The sequence below is a fragment of the Xiphias gladius genome, chromosome 14 (genome assembly GCF_016859285.1).
Source record: "Xiphias gladius isolate SHS-SW01 ecotype Sanya breed wild chromosome 14, ASM1685928v1, whole genome shotgun sequence".
Lineage (NCBI taxonomy): Eukaryota > Metazoa > Chordata > Actinopteri > Istiophoriformes > Xiphiidae > Xiphias > Xiphias gladius.
This window is the reverse complement of record NC_053413.1, coordinates 20,516,577-20,539,266: the sequence shown is the minus strand read 5'-3', so window position 1 is coordinate 20,539,266 and position 22,690 is coordinate 20,516,577. Positions and strand designations below refer to the sequence as shown.

General features: G+C 41.9%; 3 protein-coding genes across 8 annotated transcripts in view; all 3 read left to right on the top strand.

Moving 5' to 3' along the window:
* LOC120798643 (receptor-type tyrosine-protein phosphatase F) overlaps positions 1 to 4,973 on the top strand; it is a 165,169-nt gene extending 160,196 nt beyond the window's left edge. For 4 of the 5 annotated variants that reach the window (XM_040143076.1, XM_040143074.1, XM_040143075.1 and 1 more), the window contains 3 exons: positions 1,144 to 1,298; positions 2,186 to 2,321; positions 3,129 to 4,972. In XM_040143076.1, the coding sequence (XP_039999010.1) occupies positions 1,144 to 1,298; positions 2,186 to 2,321; positions 3,129 to 3,197 (360 nt within the window). In that variant the 3' untranslated portion in view covers positions 3,198 to 4,972. Of the gene's footprint in view, positions 1 to 1,143; positions 1,299 to 2,185; positions 2,322 to 3,128 lie in introns of all 5 variants that reach the window. The other variant, XM_040143073.1, reaches the window with a different exon arrangement.
* Positions 4,974 to 7,870: 2,897 nt separating this feature from the next.
* larp6b (La ribonucleoprotein 6, translational regulator b) lies at positions 7,871 to 10,726 on the top strand. The gene is given in 5 exon segments (XM_040143774.1): positions 7,871 to 7,949; positions 8,027 to 8,213; positions 8,354 to 9,298; positions 9,300 to 9,330; positions 10,716 to 10,726. Coding segments are annotated over 5 exon segments (1,191 nt in total). The 5' UTR covers positions 7,871 to 7,932.
* A 1,183-nt stretch (positions 10,727 to 11,909) lies between these two features.
* On the top strand, positions 11,910 to 19,947 carry LOC120799179 (neurturin). 2 transcript variants are annotated; one of them, XM_040144129.1, is made up of 4 exons: positions 11,910 to 11,968; positions 12,134 to 12,576; positions 18,487 to 18,802; positions 19,323 to 19,947. In XM_040144129.1, the coding sequence occupies exons 3-4, from the start codon at positions 18,514 to 18,516 to the stop codon at positions 19,766 to 19,768; spliced, it is 735 nt and encodes a 244-aa protein (XP_040000063.1). In that variant the 5' UTR covers positions 11,910 to 11,968; positions 12,134 to 12,576; positions 18,487 to 18,513; the 3' UTR covers positions 19,769 to 19,947. The 2 variants fall into 2 exon arrangements, with proteins under 2 accessions (XP_040000063.1, XP_040000064.1); XM_040144130.1 differs by lacking the exons at positions 11,910 to 11,968; positions 12,134 to 12,576 and adding an exon at positions 17,919 to 18,040.
* The last annotated feature ends 2,743 nt before the right edge of the window (positions 19,948 to 22,690 follow it).

Sequence of the window (22,690 nt, the reverse complement as noted above, 5' to 3'; positions counted from 1 at the left end):
ATCTGTGGGTTTGCCCTTTTCTCTCTCTCTCTCTCTGTGTGTGTGTGTGTGTGTGTGTGTGTATGTGTGTGTGTGCGTGCGTGCGTGCGTGCGTGCGTGTGTGTGTCTTTCTTGGTGGGAGGGGATGAGAATTGATTGGCATTTCACACAAAAACAACCATCCAACCCAAATTCATCTTAAATTTAGATTCTCATACAAAAGCTGACAGTTGCATAAAGTGTTAAGAATTATACCAACTGCGATTTCAAGGTAGAGATGATCAGACGCATCCCGTGTTATTTCTCCTGACAGGTTGAAATCAAGTGAATGTGCCATCTAACATGTTTACCGGGATTTATCAACAGTAGCCTATACTTGTTCTATGGATTGTGTCTGTGTGTGTATGCGTGTGTGTTTGTGGGCTTTTGGATGTGCGTGTGTGTTTCAAGATCACTGTGAAAATACATGAAAAGCATAGCCTCCAATCCCTGAGGGCCAGCACTGGAACTCCCTGTGATGCAGTAGTTTCAATGAGCTATAAATACACTTTAGTGTCATCAGAGGAGTCACAGTATAGCAACACACTAATCCCACATCCACTTGTTCTTTCACATATATGTATATACTGTATACTTGCACTGAAGGAGAGAGAATTTGAAATAAAGTCCTGATTAGTACAAAGAAATATATCTATAAAATATATATATAAGTCCCACACGCTCCTACCACAGGGCTGTCAAATGTGTTGCAGTTCAGAGTTTGTCAGTCCTGGTCCTTGGACGCCACAGCCCTGCTGGATTTCTGTGCTTCCAGGTTGGCAACCTTTTTCATATCACATCCCAGGTGTAAATTAGATGATTAGATGGCTGCCATGAAAACCAGCAGGGTTACGATGCTTGTGGACGTCGACCAGAGGGACTCTGCTGTGGTGTTTTATTTGTTTTCGTTGAGTGCACATAAGAGCGGAGGGCAGCAGAGAGGTGTGTGAGGCGCAGGCTGCAACATACAGCAGTGTTTTTTGGTCATATAGAAAAATTAAAATAATAATGGAAGCTCAGCTGAATTAAACATACAATATACTATCATACTAGTTTTTCTATTTTTCTCTGCACTTTTCAGTGCCTCTTAAATGTATTTAAAATCCTCATTTGCCGCCCCCGCAGGATGGCCAGTCCAGAACAATCCGCCAGTTCCAGTTCACTGACTGGCCTGAGCAGGGAGTACCAAAAACTGGAGAAGGCTTCATTGATTTCATTGGACAAGTGCACAAAACCAAGGAACAGTTTGGACAGGATGGACCAATCACTGTACACTGCAGGTAAGGAGGAAAGATGGCACAGAGTAATCATAAAATTAAAACAAAATCTGTAAACATAATGGTTGCTCGCTACTTCAGAGTTTTGTACATGCTCGCAAATGTTACGGTTTGAATCTTCATTATGTAGCGGCAGAGTTCTTAACAATGACAGAATGGCAGACAGTATAATCTGAAGTGGTCAACATGCACAAAGTACGAGCATCGTGAGATAATGACGGAGATATACACCAAATTTCAGATAAGCTATGACTGTCTGCGCTTTGATCCTCAAACACCTTTAAGACTGATCTGGGTGGCAAATCCCATTTAAATGGTATTTCAAAATTTAAAGCCATTTCTAAGTATTACACTCACTTGCCAGCTCATTAGGTTTACTTAGCTAAAACTAATTAAGTCTGACGTATTGGGCCTGTAATAAAGCCTACCGTCATGAAGATTATAATGTTTAAACTGTTGTTTAAAAGATGTGTGGAATCAATTTGATGGTCATTTTGGCTGTAGTCTGTGGTACTGTCGAACTGTATTGTTTTATGCTGAGATGTGTTTCTAATATTTAGTTTACCCTCACTGATATAATCAGGGTTAACAAAATACTTGTATTCATATGCAAATGCTGTTTGGCCGTAAAGGAATGCAGTATAATAAGATGTACTGTACATATACCGTGCATTAGAAGAACAAACCAAAAAAATTGTTATTATTATTAGTATTATACTGTATGTCACATGCTTATAATTCAGGTGGATTTTCCTCGTAGCAAATTATTTTAATAAAACTAAATTCATAGTCAGTAGCTATAATTCCTAGATTTTGAACATTTAAGTCAGAAAGAGTTAGGAGCCTCAGACAGGAGATGTAATAAATATCCCTGTGTGTGTGCCCCTCAGTGCCGGGGTGGGCAGGACTGGAGTCTTCATCACCCTCAGCATCGTGCTCGAGAGGATGAGGTACGAGGGCGTGGTCGACCTCTTCCAGACAGTGAAGACGCTTCGCACCCAGCGGCCTGCCATGGTGCAGACCGAGGTAAGGGCGATGTAGTGACAAGGATATTCTTTAGTCTTAAAATCTCACACTGACAGGGCGGTTTTCCAAAGCCAATATTATATATTTTTAATGTGTAAACTTGATGTTATGTAAAGTGTCCTTTTTGTGGAGTGCTCCACTAAAACCAAGACTTACTGACAAATCCTTCTTTAATAGAGGTTTTAGAGCTGCATCAGAAACCCCATAGCAAACTCATCTGGTGCTGTCACAGAGGTTCAGTGTCAGTTTTTTTTATTTGAAGAATTAAGAATTGATAAATACATTATATAACACGCAGGCAAAGCTTTTTAAAAAGCCCATTAAAGAAGGCAGTCATGGTGTGAATTTAAACGCGTTCCTCAACATTTGAAGATTAAAAAAAAAAGTTAGATTTTCACAAATTTAGATCAATGTGACACAGAAAACTCTCCTTTCATTAGTGCCTCTAGTGCAAAGTACTGCAGCTGAAGTTACAGAGAAGAGTCACTTTATTACTTAGGTTCACATGAACAAACGGTTAAGTATTCCATCTTAATTTGTGAACATCAAGATAATGATTGGTAAACTCATTACTCCTGTGTGATCAGTTCACATAAATAACAGCAGTGAGATTAACGGAGTCGAAGTGTCACCGATGAGACAAAAGTATAGAAAAACAAAATCGGGCAAACCTCTCGGCGTCACCTGAAATGCTTGAAACAAGAGTATGAAAATGCGTTTACTATCAAAAATGTAGCTATAAGCACATGTATGATATGTAATGTTCCAGACCGTGCATATAGACTTTCTTCCCCTTCTTCTCTACAGGACCAGTATCAGTTGTGCTACAGGGCAGCATTGGAGTACTTGGGGAGTTTTGACCACTATGCAACGTAACCACTCCCTCTGAGCAGCCTCCCCGGTCAAACCTCTCAGGAGTGTGCCAAGTGTCCCATCTCAGCCACCATCCACTCACTTGACCCCCTAAAACCCAACCCCTCGCAGCTACCGGAGGGGAGGAGAGTAGGACGTGCTTGCAGACCCAGCGACGGGTTCAACCAATCACAGAGATCCACGCCAACTTTACCAACCACATGATATTTTTGCTTTAAAAATAATAATGGAAACATTACAGTGACTATGGAAAAATAGGACAACTCTTGTACAGATGCGACAGAGCAGACTGGCAGCTCGCCTCTCTGCTCTGTCGAAGCCAAACCTCCCTGATTGTCAAAGGCTACTGGTAGCACTAAGAGAGCATTCTCTCTGTTTTTTTGTTAGTTTAATCGTCAAATATTATGAATCATTATGTCAAATGTTATTGTTTAGTATATGGTACTTTTTTGATGTTTTTAAGTATCACTTTAACATCAGTCATTTCTTCTGTCTTAAACGGCCCAGCCTCGGGCATGCATTATTTTCATAATCGGTACTTTTTTATTTTTATCTTAGGGTACTTTAGCACAAGGGACATGTATTTTTAACACGTTCCTAGATACTAATACGGGAGGACCACTGTTCTCTGAGCTGCTGTCAGATTTCTTTTATCACATGACATTATTGTTTTATTCATTTTATGTGTCATATACATTGTGTTTGGTCTTTTTCAGTTCAATACATCAAAAAAATTGCCTTTTCATTTGCAGTTTCCGATTTAAAAAACAAAAACAAATAACAACTCAGCTTTGAGAAAATTGATTCCAGAGCACACACACTTGATAGAGTTGTCCTTCTGTAAACATGTTAGCTAATTAAAAAACAAGTGAATTAGCTAACAAGAGACTAAATAAGAGGTGTACAGAAATGGAAAGCACATGATTTCTATGTTGTTTTTGTTTGTTTGTTTGTTTTTCATCAGAAGCCTATGGCATTGAGGCCTTCATACTCCACGGCGGAGAAATTACCTGAGGAAAACAGACTTTTATACCCAAAGGGTAGTTGACAGAAAATAAACTCCCTGATCTCTGAATATAAATGCTCTTCAAGTCCCTCCCATCTCCTCGCTGCCCATTAGCCTGGTCAGTTTGCTGGAGTTGAACCACACACACTGAGAGGAGCAGAAGTGGTTCATATGGGCTGAGGAGTAGAGCCATCAACACTGGCACCTGTACAGAATCAACCCTTCCTACTAGAGGGAAAGAGACTCAGCCCTTTGGACTGAAACCTGATATTATTTTATACAGAAATAGAACTATAAGCATATATATAGATATATATATCTATATATCTATATATAGATATATATATATATATATAGATATATAAATATAATTATGATTGATTATATATATGTACAATTACACATAGATATATACACAGCTTCAAAAGTATATTGTTAAAAGGATTAATTCTGCTGATCTACCAACCCTAGAGACACTGCAGAGAGCCTGCTGTCCTAGAGTGTGTATTAATGGAAACACCGTTGTATCTACTGTAATGCCATAGTAACTTCGACAGCTGGTTGTCCATCTGAATGAGCAAAAACAGCACAAACCCCCACCCCACCCATCAAAATAGATGACTCCTCACTCAGCACAGGCCTTCACACTACTCAAGCACACATCTTCTCCCACATGAGCTGCAGGACGGAGCGTCTGATCCGAGAGGCCTAAACGTTATAGTAGTGGTGGTGGTGGTGGTGGAGACGGCGGTGGGAGGGAGGGGGGACTTGAAAACGCTGGCGAAAAACAAAAATGTTCATTTTTACCTTGTGAATGCTTAGTGCTGTAGGGGTTCGATCTGTTGTACACACAGTCTGTTTTCTATTTGTTGATAAAGAACTGGAATTTAAAAAGAAACTGTTGATGAAAAAGAAAAAACATTGATGTTAATAAAGTTAAATAATTGGGTTTTTGTACAAATCCTGGCTTGTGAAGTTTTCTTGACGCTGTATTTTACAAAATGCGAATAGTTAAATTGTTGACTGATACATCTTTTGTAGTTGAAGTTTGTTCTTTTGCCTTTCGCCCGTGGGGACACCAGCAAACTTTGTCTCACTTTATCTCCTATTACCGGGAATGTTGCCCGTTATTCTGCCCAAAAATATTTCCTCATGTATGAACGCTATACTCTTAGTTCTTTATCATTTTTCCTTTGTTTCAAGGCATTCTAAGAGCTTCTTGTTCCAGCGATGCAACCTAATGTTCAGATACTCGAAAGTGTGTGTGGTTCAGTATGTGTGTGTTTGCAGGGGTGTAGCTACGAATTCTAAAAGATATCCACCCCCTCCTATTTTATGAAAGGTCCCCAAAACCAGTGTTCGTAATCTGCTTCGGGTAAATCTTTACTCTAACTCCCCGAATTTAACATGTACACAGTATATAAACATTTAATAAATGGTTTCTAACGCACTATAATGTAGTTGCAAGCAGATATACACAACCAGTCAGAAGTTTTAGAACACCTCCATTTTTCAAAGCGTCACTGAGATTTACGTAATGTAATGTTTTGTTTTGTTTTGTTTTTTTAAGGATTCATGGAAACTTAAACCCTTTTGACTCATTTGGCAGCCGAACACACTTGGGGCGTTCCTTATGCAATGGACAATGAGAAATTGTTCAGAAAGTTGCAGAGGTTTCCACATATGTGATGTACTTGCAGGTTGCTTTGCTTTCAACTTCTGTCCAGTTCATCCCAAACCTGCTCCGTGGGGTTTATGTCTGGAGACGGTGCTGGTCTTCCATCGTGTGAAGCCACCGTCTAGTTCTTTTCTTCTAAAGTTTTGGTTCGTTATCTTGCTGAAGGATGAACCCCTGACCGACTAGTCTTTTTTCCTTTGTTACTTGTCTTTTTCTCACCATTCTGATAGCAATATACAGAACTACTTCCTGCTGTGCAGTATTGTCCTAATAATGCATCAGAGGGTGAAGTAACAGAGTTTGTTCCAGCAGGGCCTTTGTACAGACAGAGGGTTTGTGAGTCATCAGTAAAAAGTTGGGGCACCTGTAGGAATTGTTTGCATTAACTTTCAAGTCTTCATTTTCTTGTTTTCAATTAAATTTACATGATTTTTCAGTTTTTGATGACCTAAACTTTTTCTTGTTTTGTTTTTTACCATGGACAGTTTACTGCTTACCTTTGCACCGTGTAAGGTTTTTCACTGGACTTGAGCTGCTGAAATTTCAATAAAAACTGGAAAAATGGGGGGGGTCCTAAAAAATTGGACCGGTAGTGTAAGTGTTTATTAATATGTCAACAACTGTAAATCCTCCTATGGGTACTAATGGGTGGAGGCTAATGTATAAACTTGATGGATGACAACAGAGTCAAGCACCGTTGTAACAATATTAAATATTGAATAATAAATAATAGTCTTTATTTGAGGAGTTATAATTGCTGAAAAATACTGCACATTAATAAGCACTTAAAATGTCCTTATGTCTGCTTACAACTACCTTATGGTGTGTTTAAAATTACTTATTAAACATTTATGTGCTGCTAATGAATGCTAATAGGGACACTGTTGCCCAGCTGCATGCTGTAAGTGACAGACATGAACACTATATTTGCAGGAAATGCTTTTTCCGGGGCTTTCAACCATCTCATCTCGCAGTCTTCAACAGCTGTCACGACAATGGCATAGTTGTCATCACAACTCACTGCTGTTTTTTTTCCTGTCCGTGAGCTTAAGTCCAGTTTGACGTGGGCGGGGCTTTGTTGGCGAAAGATGATGTCACATATTTCCACGGACCAATCGTGGAAATATGAGTCTGACAGAACCTGACTCCGACGACTGCGGTTGGGTTGCCTCCTTGCGTTGCCATGGAGACGCCACATCCACACAATCCTGATGGAACAGATTAGCTGTGTCCAAAATAACTACCCATGCAATGTATCTCCTTTTGTGGATTAAAAAAAATGACAGTCTCGCAACACTGCATCTGTCGGCGATGACGCAAAATAGTAATGATTCATAATCGTCCGAATCCTCAATTTACTGCTCACTATAGCATAAACTCATAGAAATGAGTCAACGAGGGGGTGATTTCATGCACAAAACCTTTATGACAGTTGTTGGGCTGTTGGCTTATGTTGCCATGGAGACACTACTGTAAATCAAATGAAGCAGATTTGTTGAGTTTTTGAGCCTTAGACTACGACTGTAGAAAAACCAAAGATGATTTTAGCCAACTTTAACCACTAGTGCTGTTTTATACTTTAGTGCTGCTATTACTTGTGTATTTGGGAGTCCAACAATATTACAGTTCACCGAAATTCACACCCATAATGACATTGTTGTTCTTTTGTGTTATGATAATAATACTGACTCACCGGGGTTATTTCTGTCGTGCAGAGTGGGCCTTAATTTTAGCAGTGTGTTCTGTTCATTGAAGGTAATAGTTTGTTTACATGACACAAGAGTAACTTTGTTTTGAATGCAAGTTTTTGTTAGTGGTAGCCGTAGCATTGTGTATTATGGAATTTTGGTGGGAGCATCTTACAATTTTGTTTTGGATCCCACAGAACCAACTGACATCACTGTGGTTGTATGAACTGTGTCCAGGTGCATTGTTTACCGCCAGCTCGTATCCAGCCTGCTTCTTTTTCCTTAATACTTGTCCTGACTATACTAAGAAACAGCCCAAACAAAACTGCAGCTAGTGACCTCTTGTTGCTAACCTCAGGAGACACCATGAGCAATCCAACTGGGTAAGGAAATTAGAAAACATATGGTTGACTAATCTACACTGCAGCATATCATGATGATGAGTCACGCCTTCTTGTAGAGATGATTCACAATCTGCCCAAGATGAGGAAGAGCGTCAACGTGAGGTGCTCTTCTTCAACATTAAAGCCCATTTGGAAGATTTGTTCTCCGACCGTCAGCTGGCACAGGACGGCTTCCTGCTGAAACACGTGCAGAAGAACAAGCAGGGCTACGTGAGTCTCAAGCTCCTCACTTGTTTGAAAAAGGTAAAAAAAAAAAAAAAAAAAAAATTATTTGGTTTTTGCAAGATTGTGAGTGCTCTCTGTGGTGTTTACATTCCAACCATTTGAATAAAAACAATACAGTGAAACGCAAACAAAGTTAAGTTTGCCACTGTTTTTCACAGATAAAGGCCCTGACCACAAACTGGTACATGACTCTAGCAGCAGCGGAGTACTCAGACCTTCTGGAAGTGAATGATGAGCGCACGAAAGTGAGGCGGATAGCACCACTTCCCAAGTGGCTGCTCTGTTCCCCCACCAGCAAGCTCCTCCTTGCCTGGAACATATCTGAGGACCAAACCAGAGAGGACGGAGCAGCCCAAGGCCTGGAGCGACCTTCACTTTCAGAGAGAATCCTCCAAAGGTTTAGCGCTCACGGTGTTGTCACGTCGGTCTGGATCCTGCATCCTGGCAAAGAGCTGCCTAAGGAACTGCGGTGCTACGCCACACGTCACAAAGCGCTTGGCCAACATTTGTGTGCAGTGGTCAAGTTCGATAGTTTAGATGCAGTTCGTAAGGCCTACAATGTCCTGAAGGCAGAAGAGGAGAAGTCCAATGGGAAGGGCATGTGTGTGGTGCCTTTGGGATTCCAGTCAATGCATCGCGTCGGCAAGGACGAATCCTCAGAAGAAAAAAATAAGGACCAACCTGAGAACGCGCTGTCCCAGGAAAATCCGAGTGAAACCTCAGAAGATTCAGTCCAGGAGGAACCCTCTTCACCAGCTACGGTCTCCGACAAGACTCCAGACACACGTCTGCCCCAAAATACTTTGAACAACTCCGTTCAAAAAACCTTTGAGCAGATCTCCACCAGCTGCAAGGGCCAGTCCTTCTCTGGTTTGAATGAGAGGTACAGTAGAATGACCTGGTGCTCCGGAGACTTTGATAAGGAGAGTTCTCGGAGCCCCTGGGTGATGAGGCGCAAATTTGAAGCTATTGCATTAAACCCCGAAGCGCCTGTACACCCGAATGTGCTCTACTTGATGCAAAGAGTGCTGCGTCAGCCCTTCGGCCCTGATGGCACCACAGGGTTTCAGGGCGGAGGGAAGTCGCTGCAGCGGATCGAAGAAAGACGAGTTCAAATTCTCACCTGGGCGGAGTAGTACAGCCTGTGCTGATTGGCAGATTTATGGAGCAACAACATATTACAAAAAAGTAAAACCTGACGAAGAAAATAAAATTTTCATTGCATTAAATAACAAAAGCTATTTAAGTTTTGGTGTCTCTGTCGGTGAGAGGTTGTTTATTGTGGTGACATGTAGTTGTGAACCACTGGCAGATGGGGGCAGCATTTAGCTGTGTTCACAAATGTGATATTCTGCACTCTCAGTTTGTTGTACTTGTCACGCCGTAGTCGTGTAGGAAGTAAATGCGCTGCAACGCATGTTGATGGACTACAATACATATTAGCTGAAGGTACAAATTGTAACAAAAACTGTGCGTTGGTGCTGCATCTTGTAATGACTGAAGTAAAAGTCTCTCTGAATCTACATATGCGTCTTTGGAAACCCAAGTGGCCTCTGCCCCCCCTGGGGCCTCAGCTCGTCTGCTCACAACTGCAAATTGCAATGTATATTTGTTCTTCAGCCAGGATAGATTTACCTTGTTACCACTTTCTCAAAGAAAGAGGTGTTGTCTTTCAACATGTAACGCTCGGAGAAAAGCTCCCATTGTCCCACCGCATCTTTTTCACAAATGCGTGTTTAGATTTTGGTTCTCCAAAAAGCAGTTTTCCACTCGCTGAGATGACATTTGGCTGAAGGCTACTTGTCCAATCATCAAACCACATCTTGTGCAAGACGAGCGTAGTAGCTGCATTTGTGCCTTATTTCCAGCCTTTCTAATGACACCTCAAGTGGAATGGAGTGTTTATAGTGTTACTGATTGAGGGCTTCCTTAAAATCTTGCCCAAAACTAAACAAAATGTGTTTCTTCACTCATCCACGCCCACTGGAAAAGATTCAATGCTATGTGTATGGGATGCTATCATATTCAAACTGGAAACACACTTTATTGTTTTCTTTTCTCTTGTATATGCTGAATGTCAGACTGTCTGCCTGACTAATGTAATCTTAGCTGTTGAGAGAGACTTTGCATTCTACACGGATCAAATGTTTCGCTCTATTGTCTCTGTTTTGATTTAGCAATTAACAGCTGTTGGGATTTTATCACAGCAGAGGTTGGTCTATGAAAACTAAACACATCTGTGAACAATATGTATAGAGTAGGAATGTTCCTTTTCAAGGCTAGAAAAGCACCATATCCCCTGCTAACTGGAAGTCATTATGTATTTACTCAGGCTCCTCTGGTGAATAATTGAGGTTTGTGTCAAACAAGTTAGTTGTAATAATTCTGTTTTGCTTTTTAGCAGTTTTTTAGGGAGGGGATCCAGATGACTGTGCACCTGCTGTCCGTCACCAAAATATTCTCAGCTTGAAAAAAGAGCACAAGTCTCCTCTTGATTTGTGGCCCGGTGTTTTTCTTCAGGTCAGCGCTGAGGCGATTTTGTGTCGGCTTTTCGTCAGACTTTACGTGAAATCTGCACTTCAGGTCACTTAGATAATAACTTACTCTCTTAGATCCATCACCACACATTGCTTGTACGAGACCAAGCTTGGGTAAAGATCCCGTTGCTTTTTCCCTTTTTCTCTCAGTCAACACTGAAGGAATTTTAACTCCTAGAGAGTTTGCCACAGCCCCACCTCACTGTTAAAGCTCTGTACAGCGTGATTTGTGTATAATTTGGCAGAAGGATATCAGAATGACTCATGGTGTTAGAATGAGATATTTTTTAGCAAATAATTTGTTTCCGGTTGTAACGTGGACTTCATTGCTCGAGCATAGAGATTGCTGCTTTATTTCAACATGTTTGGCTCCAGACACACCTCTGACCCATCAGTTCTGTTTGAATCAACAGCATTACCTGTGAATTTATTTGACTGGTTTATGCTTCCACAACAGCACCTGTACAGCTTCGTGTAGCTCCCTCATTTCTCCGCCCTCGTGCATCACTTCACTGATCTCCAAACTGGTCGGCCTCTGTTTATATCCGCCTGACCCCACACACCTGACACATTTCCTCCATGGATGGGGTATTTGTTTAGATTGCAGTCTGGAGTGCCTGATACCTTCCAAAGGCACAGCCATCTGCTCCTCATTTGGCGCTCGAGGCTCAAGGGCTAAAATACTGGTTTGTATTGGAGGAGATGTGAATGTGGGATCCTAAACACCAACACCCGCGGTTTTATCTCCAGCCAACTGTAGATTGAATCATCATGAAATACCTCTGCTGTGATAATTCTATTAAACTGGGGTTAATGTTGTTTTAGCACCATTTAAACCAATTGTGAACTTTCTTAATTCTCCCTAAAAGATTGGAAAACACTTACTTTAGCAGACCGATCTGCCCAATTGAGGCTATTACCAATCTCCCGCTTAAGATGGCAGACTCTGTTGCGGCAGAAGGTAAATGTAAGCCGTTGCTCAGGCCAAAGCATCCTTTAGTGGTCCTGGAGCGAGAGCCAGGGAGATTATCATGTCAGGAGTAATCCGACTCGGCCCACAAGCACAACTATGGAGGAGGAGGAGCAAAAGTTGAGGGGGGAGGCAGGCAGAGGCATCAGAGAAGCTCTCTGCTCCACTTACGGTAACCACGCTCTCCCTCCTCACCCTAACCCATCTTCTCGACCCACAGAGTTCCCCTCTCTGGAGCTGAAGAGAAACCCGCTGCTGCAAACAGGGTAAGTAGAGATGTGGATTCTCTTTCCGACACCGCTTTTGTATGCAGATCAAATGTTCTGAGGGAGAGTGAGTTACATAACAGATGGAATAAAAGTTAAGCCATCTGTAAGATCTGATCATGACATGGCACTGCACCTCAGTTTTGCCCTGTTCCTCTGTTTCAGGCTCAAGTGTGTGCGAGAAGGGGACCGAGAGCTCCGTGTGGAGAAGGATGATGACAGGGGTGTTCTGACGGGAACCAGCTGCCAAGTTAGGGGCTTCTCTAAACAGCCATCGCTCCTCTTTTTTTGAATGGATCAACCTGCCATGAAGCCATGAAGCCCACGCTTACATTCGGAGGAATGTTGATATTGATCCATGCAACCTAAAAGAGTTCTATGGACGTGCAAATATGATAAAAAAATAACACAGCCTGGACCTGAATCAAGTCAGGACACCTCCCTTATTTGCAGGCACAGGAGGTTGTGATGCTTTTCAGGGGAATAAGCAGAATTCCTTGCCTCGCGCCTCGCCTGTGATGATGATGGACTTACCTAGCCAGCACTTGCCCGTGGAGGTCAGCTGAAGACGACGCCACGCAGCTAAGTCTGGATTAGCCGGCCGAACGGTAAGGACACCACATCTTCTTTTGTTAGTTTAAGCCAGCGGCTTATGGGGACGGCGTTGGGTGCCACTGACAGGGATGCCTCACCAAGTGCTTGAGTGGCAGAAAACACACGTTGGATTATCTCTATCAACAAGCAGCCCTTGCAGGAACCACATGTCAGTAGCACACAGCAGCCTGTCACGAAATGTCTGCAAAGTGATTACCACTGATTACAAGGGGCATGCTACTATGTTGGGAAATTATTATTATAACTTTCTTGCAGAATTTCCTTTCACCTTCCACCACACAGACATTTATTTTCCTTCCGTGTCACTTATCCAATGTGGTGGTTTGCCTCATTAACATGTGTAATTGCTCTCCAACTACTCTCCGGCTTTCCTTCCCCAACGGTTAGAGCACTACTCAGAGATCATAAGAAATAGTGATTTCCGCTAATTATCTATTCAATTTCTCCCTATTTATCATTTCAGCGATTTATTTTTTGTCGCAGAGCTGCACCTATAATAGTTTAAATAATTAACAAGATTGGGATAAAATAGCCAAACTTGTTATCTAAAAATATAATGGAGGTACTCTGAGAGAAACTTGATGATACTCACCGTGGGCATTCTACTGAAGGGATGATCCCTTTCTCACTAAGCCCATATCATATGTAGAGATTACACTGTATCTAGCGGAGCCCCGAGACTCCGGATAGAGGTTAAGCCTGGAGTCAAGTGAGCCGTTCAACTTTCATAACCTGCCAAAGCTGGTCATAAATGGAGGAAACCGAAGGGGAATCTGAACTAATGTACCACTCCTCTTTGTCTCAGCAGCAGTTTTGTTTTTGTTTTTTTTCTGCTAGATTTTTGATCAAATATTCATGGTGCACACAAAAAAAAGAAGATTTCTTTTAGTCTGAAGAAAGCATGTGCTTTTAAAGATGTGAAATGTCATCATATCTCAGACGTTAGTACTTGCTTGTGCTTGCTCGCGTGGGTCATACTTGAAAGTGGTATTCAGCGTCATTCAAAGTCAGCCTTTTGTAACAGCAACATTGACATGTTTAACATGGGTTTAGAGCCGATGCTGTTGTGTTAAAAGAGGATCCGGCATAGACAGATTAGCAGCCAGAATAGCAGCTCACAGACTCTTCTTTAGAAAGCCGCCAAGACAACATCAATCTTACTCCCAGCTTGCACAAAAATGATGAGGGAAGGTGACGTATCCCCGTCAAGTCTTAACTCAACTCCTCCCGTAATAGCAAAGGGCAGACAAACTGGGAGACGTGTCAAATGTGCATCTATGAGCGTATCTTCCCCTCGCACCTCATTAACGCCATCCTAACAGCAACAGGTTGAAGTTGTAAGATTTCCTGCTAGGCTGTTGGGTCACTGGATTAATCTGTATCAATCTGTGAGAAATGATAGTAGGCCTTCCAAAATAAAACTGAAGCTCCTTAAGCCACTTACCTACGTCCAGTAAAAGAATGCAGGAATTTTGGAATTTGTAGAACGGTTGTAAAAATTATCGCTATTTTTCTGGCATTACAGAATTGCATTGCAGATGTTTTTCCCTTCTTTCCTCTCAATAATGAACAGCAGCATTCTTGCAAACAGGGAACAGGCTTGTTTTAATTGTCCTCTGGTTACTGATTGACAGAGCCAGTGCCAACTGAGGTGGCTGCCCAGCAAAATTACGGCACAGTCTAACCTAAGCCTTTTTCAGTTGCATTAGAACCAAGGCTGGATTTAGAACATCCAATCCTGGCTCAGAACATCCACTTTATTATACAGCCTTTTGGCCCACCCTGGTGCCAACAGACCAGATCTTACTCACAGAGCTTGTCACTTGTCTTCTTCAGTCTTCTGACTGAACGCTGGACAGGTTTTAGACGGAGAAAAAGAAGTGCCTGCTGGTGTTCTCTCAGTGGTCCCTGCATGCTATCCCCTGAGTTAGAGGTGTCTGATGGATTAACACAAACATACACACACACACACACACACACACACACACACACACACACACACACACACACACCGCGCAAGGCAAGGCCTGGGCTCTGCCACCAACACTGCAGCCAGGTGTTACCCCACGTGACTGCAGATAAAGCCGGCAGGCTTTAGTGCTAATCCCGCCCTGATCTTTGGAATATGTCCCTATTACCTACCCAAGCACTCTCTAGCTGTCCCCAGGCCTCCTGGTGCTCACTTAAGAGGGAAAAGACAAGACAAGGCCTCTCTAGGACTCCCTAAAGCATGTTGTTTCCTTGCAACAACGCAGTAGGTGCCTTTCCCACTGTTTGTTATGCTCCTGTTATCTTTTCAGTGCAGGTATTTATTGGGTGTGTTCAGAGTAGCACAGAGACGGCTGGTCACATGGGTGGAGCTGAGCTGAAACACACAGTGTGATATTCATGTTCTTTAGGTAGAGGCCTCAGGTTGCGCAGTGGTAAATAAACAATGGTTAGACCTACGGACATTTGTAGATATCAAGAAGCAGCAGTATTATGTAAGATGGATTATCTAGTGTTATGTGATGGTGCTGCTGAGTGTGTGTATGCGCCCTGGAAGTTAAGTGGGTGTCTGGACAACAATGGAGGGCTGGACTTTGTCTCGATTTCTCCACAAGCCCGTATCATATCCTTTGGGAAAAGTGAAGCCACGCAAGTGCTGCATGTGTGTGTTTATGGTATGTGTGAGTCACAGTGAGGAAGAGAGAGTGAGACAGAACAGGCTGTATTTAGGGAATGCACAGGAACAAATGCTACTTTAGTAGTGGCACATAAGAGTTGGTATCTGCACAAAGAAGCTCTTCATTCACGCCTTTCTGTGATCGTGTCGCTGTAATCACGTCACACTGGTCGAGTTCCAAGCTAGCTGGCAAGAAGCCCCCCCCCCCCGCCTGTCGGCTTCATTCAAAAGGGTTAACCACAGACGCCCCTTATCCCCATTTTGACAGATCTGTAGTTCAGCTTCCATAGGCTGTGGCATTCTGTTGAGTGTCTCCTTCTGGCATGGGAGGGAGGGGGGGACACGAGTGCCATGCGACTGTAATTACATTAGCACCAGCTTAGCAGTGCCATGGCCACTGACCCAATTATTCCTTGGAAAACATCAATTTTATTGTGTCATTTGAAATAATGCGATCTTTGAGTCACGACAAGAGCTCGGTTGAGGGTTGAGGATTGGGCTCCAACTGTACGATCCATGCATTTGAGAATGCATAATGTGTCAAGAATGGCTTTGTCAGACTTCGGAATTCTTGGCTAAGCAGTTCACTTTCATGGTTTGCCTCACGCACTAATGATCCTCTGAGACTGTTTTCACTCTGTTGTTAGCGCTTCAGGTGACATATGGCATACAGCAAACATCAGGTGTGCTATTTCTTACATACCTCATATTCACTCCCCCTCTCACTACAAACAAAGCACCCAAATGAGGACTTCCATGCGTGAAACTTGAGTGCCTTTTCTCCTCGTGAATCGGTGACTTTCTCCGTTTGTTTTGGGCCTCACACGTTTGACCGGCCTTATCTCTGCGCACAGGAGAAAGAATGGGCACATCAGCGGCGATGCTTTGTGAGGGCCAGACATGTTGCGGCTGTCTGGGAGGTGTTTGAGTTGTCTTTGCGACTCATCTGCAATTTTATGTCTCTGTCTGAGGATGGATTTTCCTTCTGCTGGAGAGTCCTCTGGGGTTCCACTATATCATCTGTGTTGTTGCTCTTCTCTGTTTGCTGGAAAACAGCAGCATTTGTCCTTGCAGGACGCAGACTCGTCATTCATGTCTTTCCATCGTTCTCCTAAAAACAACACCAGTGCTCCTTTCCCCTATCAATATCTGTATATTTATGTCCATGACAGCAGGGCCCAGTGGTAGATATTAAATGTCTGTGCCGATTAATCATCCGTGACCATCTGAACAAGCTGCAGAATACTCCTTGGCATTTTTATTGGTGCCAATCGACTGCAGATGGAACTAATGTGTTTCTGAGTGGAGCAATTATGACAATCAAAGTGTCTTCAGGGACATGAGATCAGTGTTTAATGACCAGTCTTTGTCCAGTGTCAGCGACTGAGACACCGAGGACTCATCTCTTTTAGCTAATTGTTTTATCAAGATGAGCCACAGAGCTAACAGGCTGAGGACATTGATGTATCGCGGCCATGTGAAACAACTAACTAGAAGGATGAGTAATTGTCCCAAACCGATCTATTAATAGCACAAGAAAACAATGATTTCACCCTTTGCCATACATCGTAACTACCTGGCTCTTTTTAAATTGAGAAGTCACAGTTAGAGCAGCAGCAGTAAGATTTGGGTGGTAAGAGTTGGTGTTGAACCAGCAGAAACTAAATGAAACTTTCCATCAAGGCTTCTATCTATCATGTCCTGCCATTAAACAGTGAGAAATAAACTTTAGACGTATAGCCGGGCATTGAGTAACAGTCTCTAGGAGCCGCGGTTCCATGTTTGATTTACATAGACTGTGTCAAATGAGTTTGTTAGCTGAAATGTTTGACTTTTAAATGAATACCGTTCTACCCCTTCATTGTGCAGAGGCTGCTTACCATGTCAAACCCATATGGGATTATGAGTGATGAGTCAAGCTTTGACTGATAGGACTGGTTATACCTGTTTATACGCTGTTTATACCACTGCAGCTGATGTGTGCAGCTTCTTTGTATTTTTCCCTCTGCTGTGTCCAAAAACACTCAGACGCAGCGGAGCATTGTCTGAATTTGCCTTTAGTTCTTCTTTTTTGTTTTACTTACTTCACTGCAAAAAGTTAAATTCCACAAGAAAACCAAAATGTTCCTACTTGTTACTTTTTTTTGACTCACAAACTGTTTAATATGTTTAATGTGATCTCCAGGAGCAGCCCACATGCTGAAAGTGCAAACTTCCAGAAATGAGCCATTTCAGATTTTCCTTTTCTATGATAAACTGGACAAAGATATGTGACATTTTGTCCCACTGTAAACAATCCAAGCAGTCTGTATGTGTACGCTATAGAATCCAGTCTGGCAAAACGCTTTGTAACACTGGTCTGGATTTGCTGTTAGTCGCTGCCAGTATTACCATTTCCGACTCTAGGGAAATGTTTTGCTCACTGGTGACATGATATGAAAAATGCAAAGACATTATCTTGTAAAACTTCCCAAATACCTGTGGAATGACAATAAGGAAAGAGGAAACATAAGATATAAGTCCTCCAACTCAAGTTTTGTGACTGCTGTGTTGCAGTCTCGATTGAAAGGGAGGGGCTGATAAAGGGAAGATAAAGGGATGTACAAGCACACATGTTCACTGAGGCCTCATCATGCATAGCATTGGAAACAGGTGTGGCTAAGAGATTCCTGTAAAGGAAGCGATGGATTTTCCCCCCTTTAAAAGGATATTGTAAGAACACTTCTTCTACAGAAAAGGGGTTTTTTTCGTCAGAAATCAAGAAAAGAAGCTTAAATTCTCATTCACATCAGGTATTTAATATATGATATAATATGCAAACTTAAGAGGTTTCATGGGAAAGGGGCTTGCACAACTCATTCAGCGTGCCTTCAGTTTAAATAAAAAATTTGCAGCAATGTTTTTTTGGCCCTCAGGCTACTGTGATACAACTTGAAAAACACACTGCATACTCAGGTGTCAGCAGGTGATGTCGAGCTCACAGATCATGAACCCACTTAGAGTGAAAATGAGCTGACAGCAGAATCAGAAACGGCAAAATGAAAGCCCTGTTAGAGAAAACCTCAGCTGAAAGAAGTGGATTTATGCAAAGGTCACTGACACACGATGGCACAGAAGATGACAACTATGGCATTGTTCTCCTTGCTTTAATGTGACAAGTTTAGAAAATGGTTTACATGACTGAATGTGTACTGTTGGAACACTGTTTGACGTTTATGCGTTTTGCCTCTCTCGACAGAGTTTCAATGCTCCTCCGTGTTCTAAGATGAAGTTATGGAAAGGTGCTACTTTTGCCTTCATGCTCTTTGCTGCAGCCCTGTCCATCCTCCTCATTAGAAACATGGCCACTATTGGACAGTTCAAACCTAAGACAAAATATCCATGCACATCTACATCATCATCAAGTCCGTCTTCATCATCAGAATCAACATCCAGAACCTCATCTTCATCATTACCGTCATCCTCAGCAGAATCAGCAGCGGTGTCCCAGCAGATGGGTGGTCCTCATCGGAAAATCCGCTCAGCAGACGACATGAACTCTCTCCTCTCAGAGTGTAAGATAAATGTTATTTTCTTACTTCCTTGTCTGGTCTGAGATAAGGTGTCGTGTGAAAAGGTTGCTGGGGTTCAGACAGAACACTTAGTACCTAACTCGGTTGTTTAAAGAACAGGTTTTAATGTTTCACAATAACCTGCATTCAGTTAGCACCTCATAGTTCATGAGGCTCTCCAAAGAACCACTATAACCTCCAGGAGACACATCCACTTTCCTTTGGCTTCACATGGCTCAACTGAGCGGCGTTCATCAACAAAACTGGCAGCCTGGGATTCTTGCTTTTTTTCTGTGATGATGATGGTGATAACACCACTATGTAGCTGTCATGATGTCAAATAAACTTGTTTCTTTTCATTGCTCTCGGCTTTTCTTCATCCTGCAACAACAGTATGCTATCTCTGTGAGCCACCTGCGCTCTTTACATATCTAGTTATTGGGAAGCTTATCCACATCACACAGAAATCACGTAATCCTTCTGTCACTTGTCTATAAATGTTGTTTTATCTCCTCTCTGTCAGTTTCCATGATGTTTCAGAGCTTTACGGAGGGCGAGCTTCAGCATGTGGTTGGGACCTTACTCGACAGGAAGAGGAGGAAGAGAAGGAAGAGCCAGCGCCTTGATGAGAACCAGGCCCGAAGGACTAAAAGAGCCCGGAGGCCAAAGCCCTGCTCTCTGAGGGAGCTGGAGCTCACCGTGAGTGAACTGGGTCTGGGCTACGAGAGCGACGAGACAGTGCTGCTGCGCTACTGCAGTGGCAAATGCACGGCTCACCGGCACAACTACGACATCACCATGGAGCACATGTTGCGGACCGGCTTCAGGAAGAAGGGGCGCAAGGACAAGGTTAGCAACGGGCCCTGCTGCCGGCCGACCGCATTCGAAAGCGGCTTTTCCTTCCTGGACAATAAGAGCCGCTATCACACAATACAGAATGTGTCGGCAAAGAATTGCGGGTGCGTATGACCCAGAAAAACTGACTTATTATTTCATCATGCTGCTCTCAGCCTCTGTTTGAAGAGTTGAACGAGGATGCTGTTAAAAGACAAACAAAGAAAAACTATGGAATATAAACTCAAGGAGAGGAGGAAAGGATGGGAATTTGTTTATGGCTGCTCTATGGCGGCCATTTTTGGCTTTTTTTTTTTTTTGACAGACTTTTCAGTCTGTCACCACAGCTCCGGACCGAATCACATGGACAGCAAGTGCTGTGTGGATTCCGTGTAAAAAGACAGAAAATGACTGTTCATAACAAAAAAAACTGTATCATCTTTTCTATCTGTGTAGTAACACTGTAAACTGTGGTGTAACAACAATCTAGCAACGTTATGTTTGTGACGTTACATTTGACTGGTAGTACACGCGATAGATTCATGATGATGACGAGTCACGGTGGAATAGATTATTGCCGTCACTACACTTCATATCCACGGGCGTTAAATAGGTCGGAATCTTGTAGTTTACATGATTATAATGGTGACAGTGAATCCCCTTTCAGGCAGAAGAGTACTGAAAAGTCGATTCCGAAGCCATAAATAAAAGAAACAAACAAAAAATACATTTAATACAGCAATGTTTACTTTAAGTCCTGTGCAGGACAGTTTGGACCATCGACCTATTTCATAAAGTCTTGTGATAAAGCTGTCTCCAGAGAGTACATGGACTTAAAGATGTGTCGAATTGTTGTTAGCACAGGGCATGTGACCTGTTAGTATGCTTTACTGTTACTGATTGCAGTGTTATTACACAGGTAAAAGAACAAGTGTTATTGACAAGAACTTGACAAAGAAAGAAAATCCTTTTCGATAGCTCCAGGTTTGATACCCACCTTTAATAAGTGTTTTTTGTATAATGATATTGTGTAGATTAATGAGGACAATGAGGACCTGCTTCAAAACACATTAATACACTCTCACTTTAGCAATAGAGCAATATGAAAATTTCTCCCATTTGCTCGCCATAGAATAGCTCATCACTCTCAAATAAATTCTGATTTTAAGTCTTTTATTTAATACATTTCCCCAAATAACCCAGTATTGCAATTACCCATAATCCTCTGGAATGATTTGCCTCAAAGAATTGCCAAATCACACCAATTCAATTCAACACGCATGATAAATTCACAAACCTAGATTCATAAACATCTCACGTCTCAAGTTTCAGGTGATATAACCTCTTTAATATCGTCTCTGGATGTAATTTGTGAACACAGAGTTTTAAATTAATCTGAGGCTCAAGTGTGAAAGGGAAGAATGGTTTTAATGATCAGCAGTGGCATGTTTTTTTTGCCGCTGACAGAAGACTAACTATGAAGTAGAGACGTGATCTGGAAATGCGTTTGCACCCATCTATAAAAACCCTGTAACTTGCTATGATACAAAGCCCATAGTAGTCTTCTATTGGCCCATCAAATGCCTCCTTGTTGTATTGCCTGGTAGACTTTTAGGGAAAAAATAAGCTGTTGAAATGAACTATGAAGCATCTTTTTTTGGTCTGAACCCACTGCAACTGTTTGCCTGAAGTACAATAAATTATGTTTTTTTTCTGAGGAGGTGCAGTGCAGGGCGCAGATGCGGTGCATCTTCATTGTAGTTTATATTGTATTTATTTGGGAAATAAATTATGGTTTTGCATATTTATTTAGATTACCACACAGAAACGGGACAGCTTATTATCATTAAGCAAGTGTGCCAAAAAATGTTTTATCTAACATTCTATATTGACTGCTGAATAAACATAATTTCAGTGGTATGGATGTTCATAATTTCTCCCAAACTATCAATCTTTGGGTGTCAGATATTCTGTACTCAGATTGTATTTAAAATAAGTAAAGACATAACAATAAAACTGTAGTCATGCAAGATGCTGTGTATAGAAAAAAAAAAAAGAAGTTTAAAAAGGCGAACCCTCGGAGGAAATTTTAGGATTACAGCAGCAGGAGGATATGCTAACGATCTGATAACACTAAATGAACCATATGGTAGATTACAAACACGGCCCCTTGGTCATGCTAATAGATAAATATTTCTCGATGATGCTAGCTCACTCAGTGAGGCTTCTTTCTCTGAAATCATCTAGTACATAGCAGCTCAACAGCAACCGTACTAAACAGCAGTGGTGACATAAATTTATACAGCAGGGCTTGTGTCCAGACAGTTAGATCCCGCCGACAGGCGGGAAAAATGAGCCGCCAGTGGGGGACGTGACTGTGACAAATTATTAACAGAAATGAAATTAAACAAAGTAAGTTTCATATTCTTATTCTAAGTATTAACGGATAAGGTTGTCAATAAATCGCATGAAAAGACCAAGATCAACAATGAACTGATCCAACTAACAAGTGTGCCTGGCTAGACAAAGCCTGTTGCATCTGACTACTCAGCACTGCAGAACTCTATTTTTGTCCAAAAATTATTAAAAAGATATTAGTCAGCCACACCATTCTACTGAGTGACATTTTCCTCCATTGCATTGAAAATGGGAACTTTAGTTTATTTTGAGTCAATCCCAAACACTACACTGTAGTGCTGACAGAAATACTCACTAGAGCCCAGATGTGCATTAATCCACAGCTGAAAATAGTCCCCAACAAATGACCTATTTACTCCTTTTGACAAACTTTTGCTATACACTACAGTGCCCAGCTGTTTAAAGAAACTACTGAGCCTTTTTTTTAAAGAATGATACTATAAATATGTGACTCATTTTCAAGGATTTAAGTCTTCAGTAGGAACCAAAGGGCTTGGGGCTGAGTGCCGCAGACAGGGTAGGCAGAAAGTAAATGACAGACTAAGAATTTATTTTGGTATGGAATTTGTTGAAAATAAGAAAAAGATCAAATAATACCAACTTCATCCTTTCAGTGAAATTACAAAATTCTTGCAGAGT

Excerpts from the sequence above, each read along its gene's own strand:
- LOC120799179 (XM_040144129.1), top strand. The coding sequence starts at position 18,514 with ATGAAGTTATGGAAAGGTGCTACTTTTGCCTTCATGCTCTTTGCTGCA. Across the intron at positions 18,803-19,322 it reads GAACTCTCTCCTCTCAGAGT|TTTCCATGATGTTTCAGAGC; the intron begins GTAAGATAAATG and ends CCTCTCTGTCAG.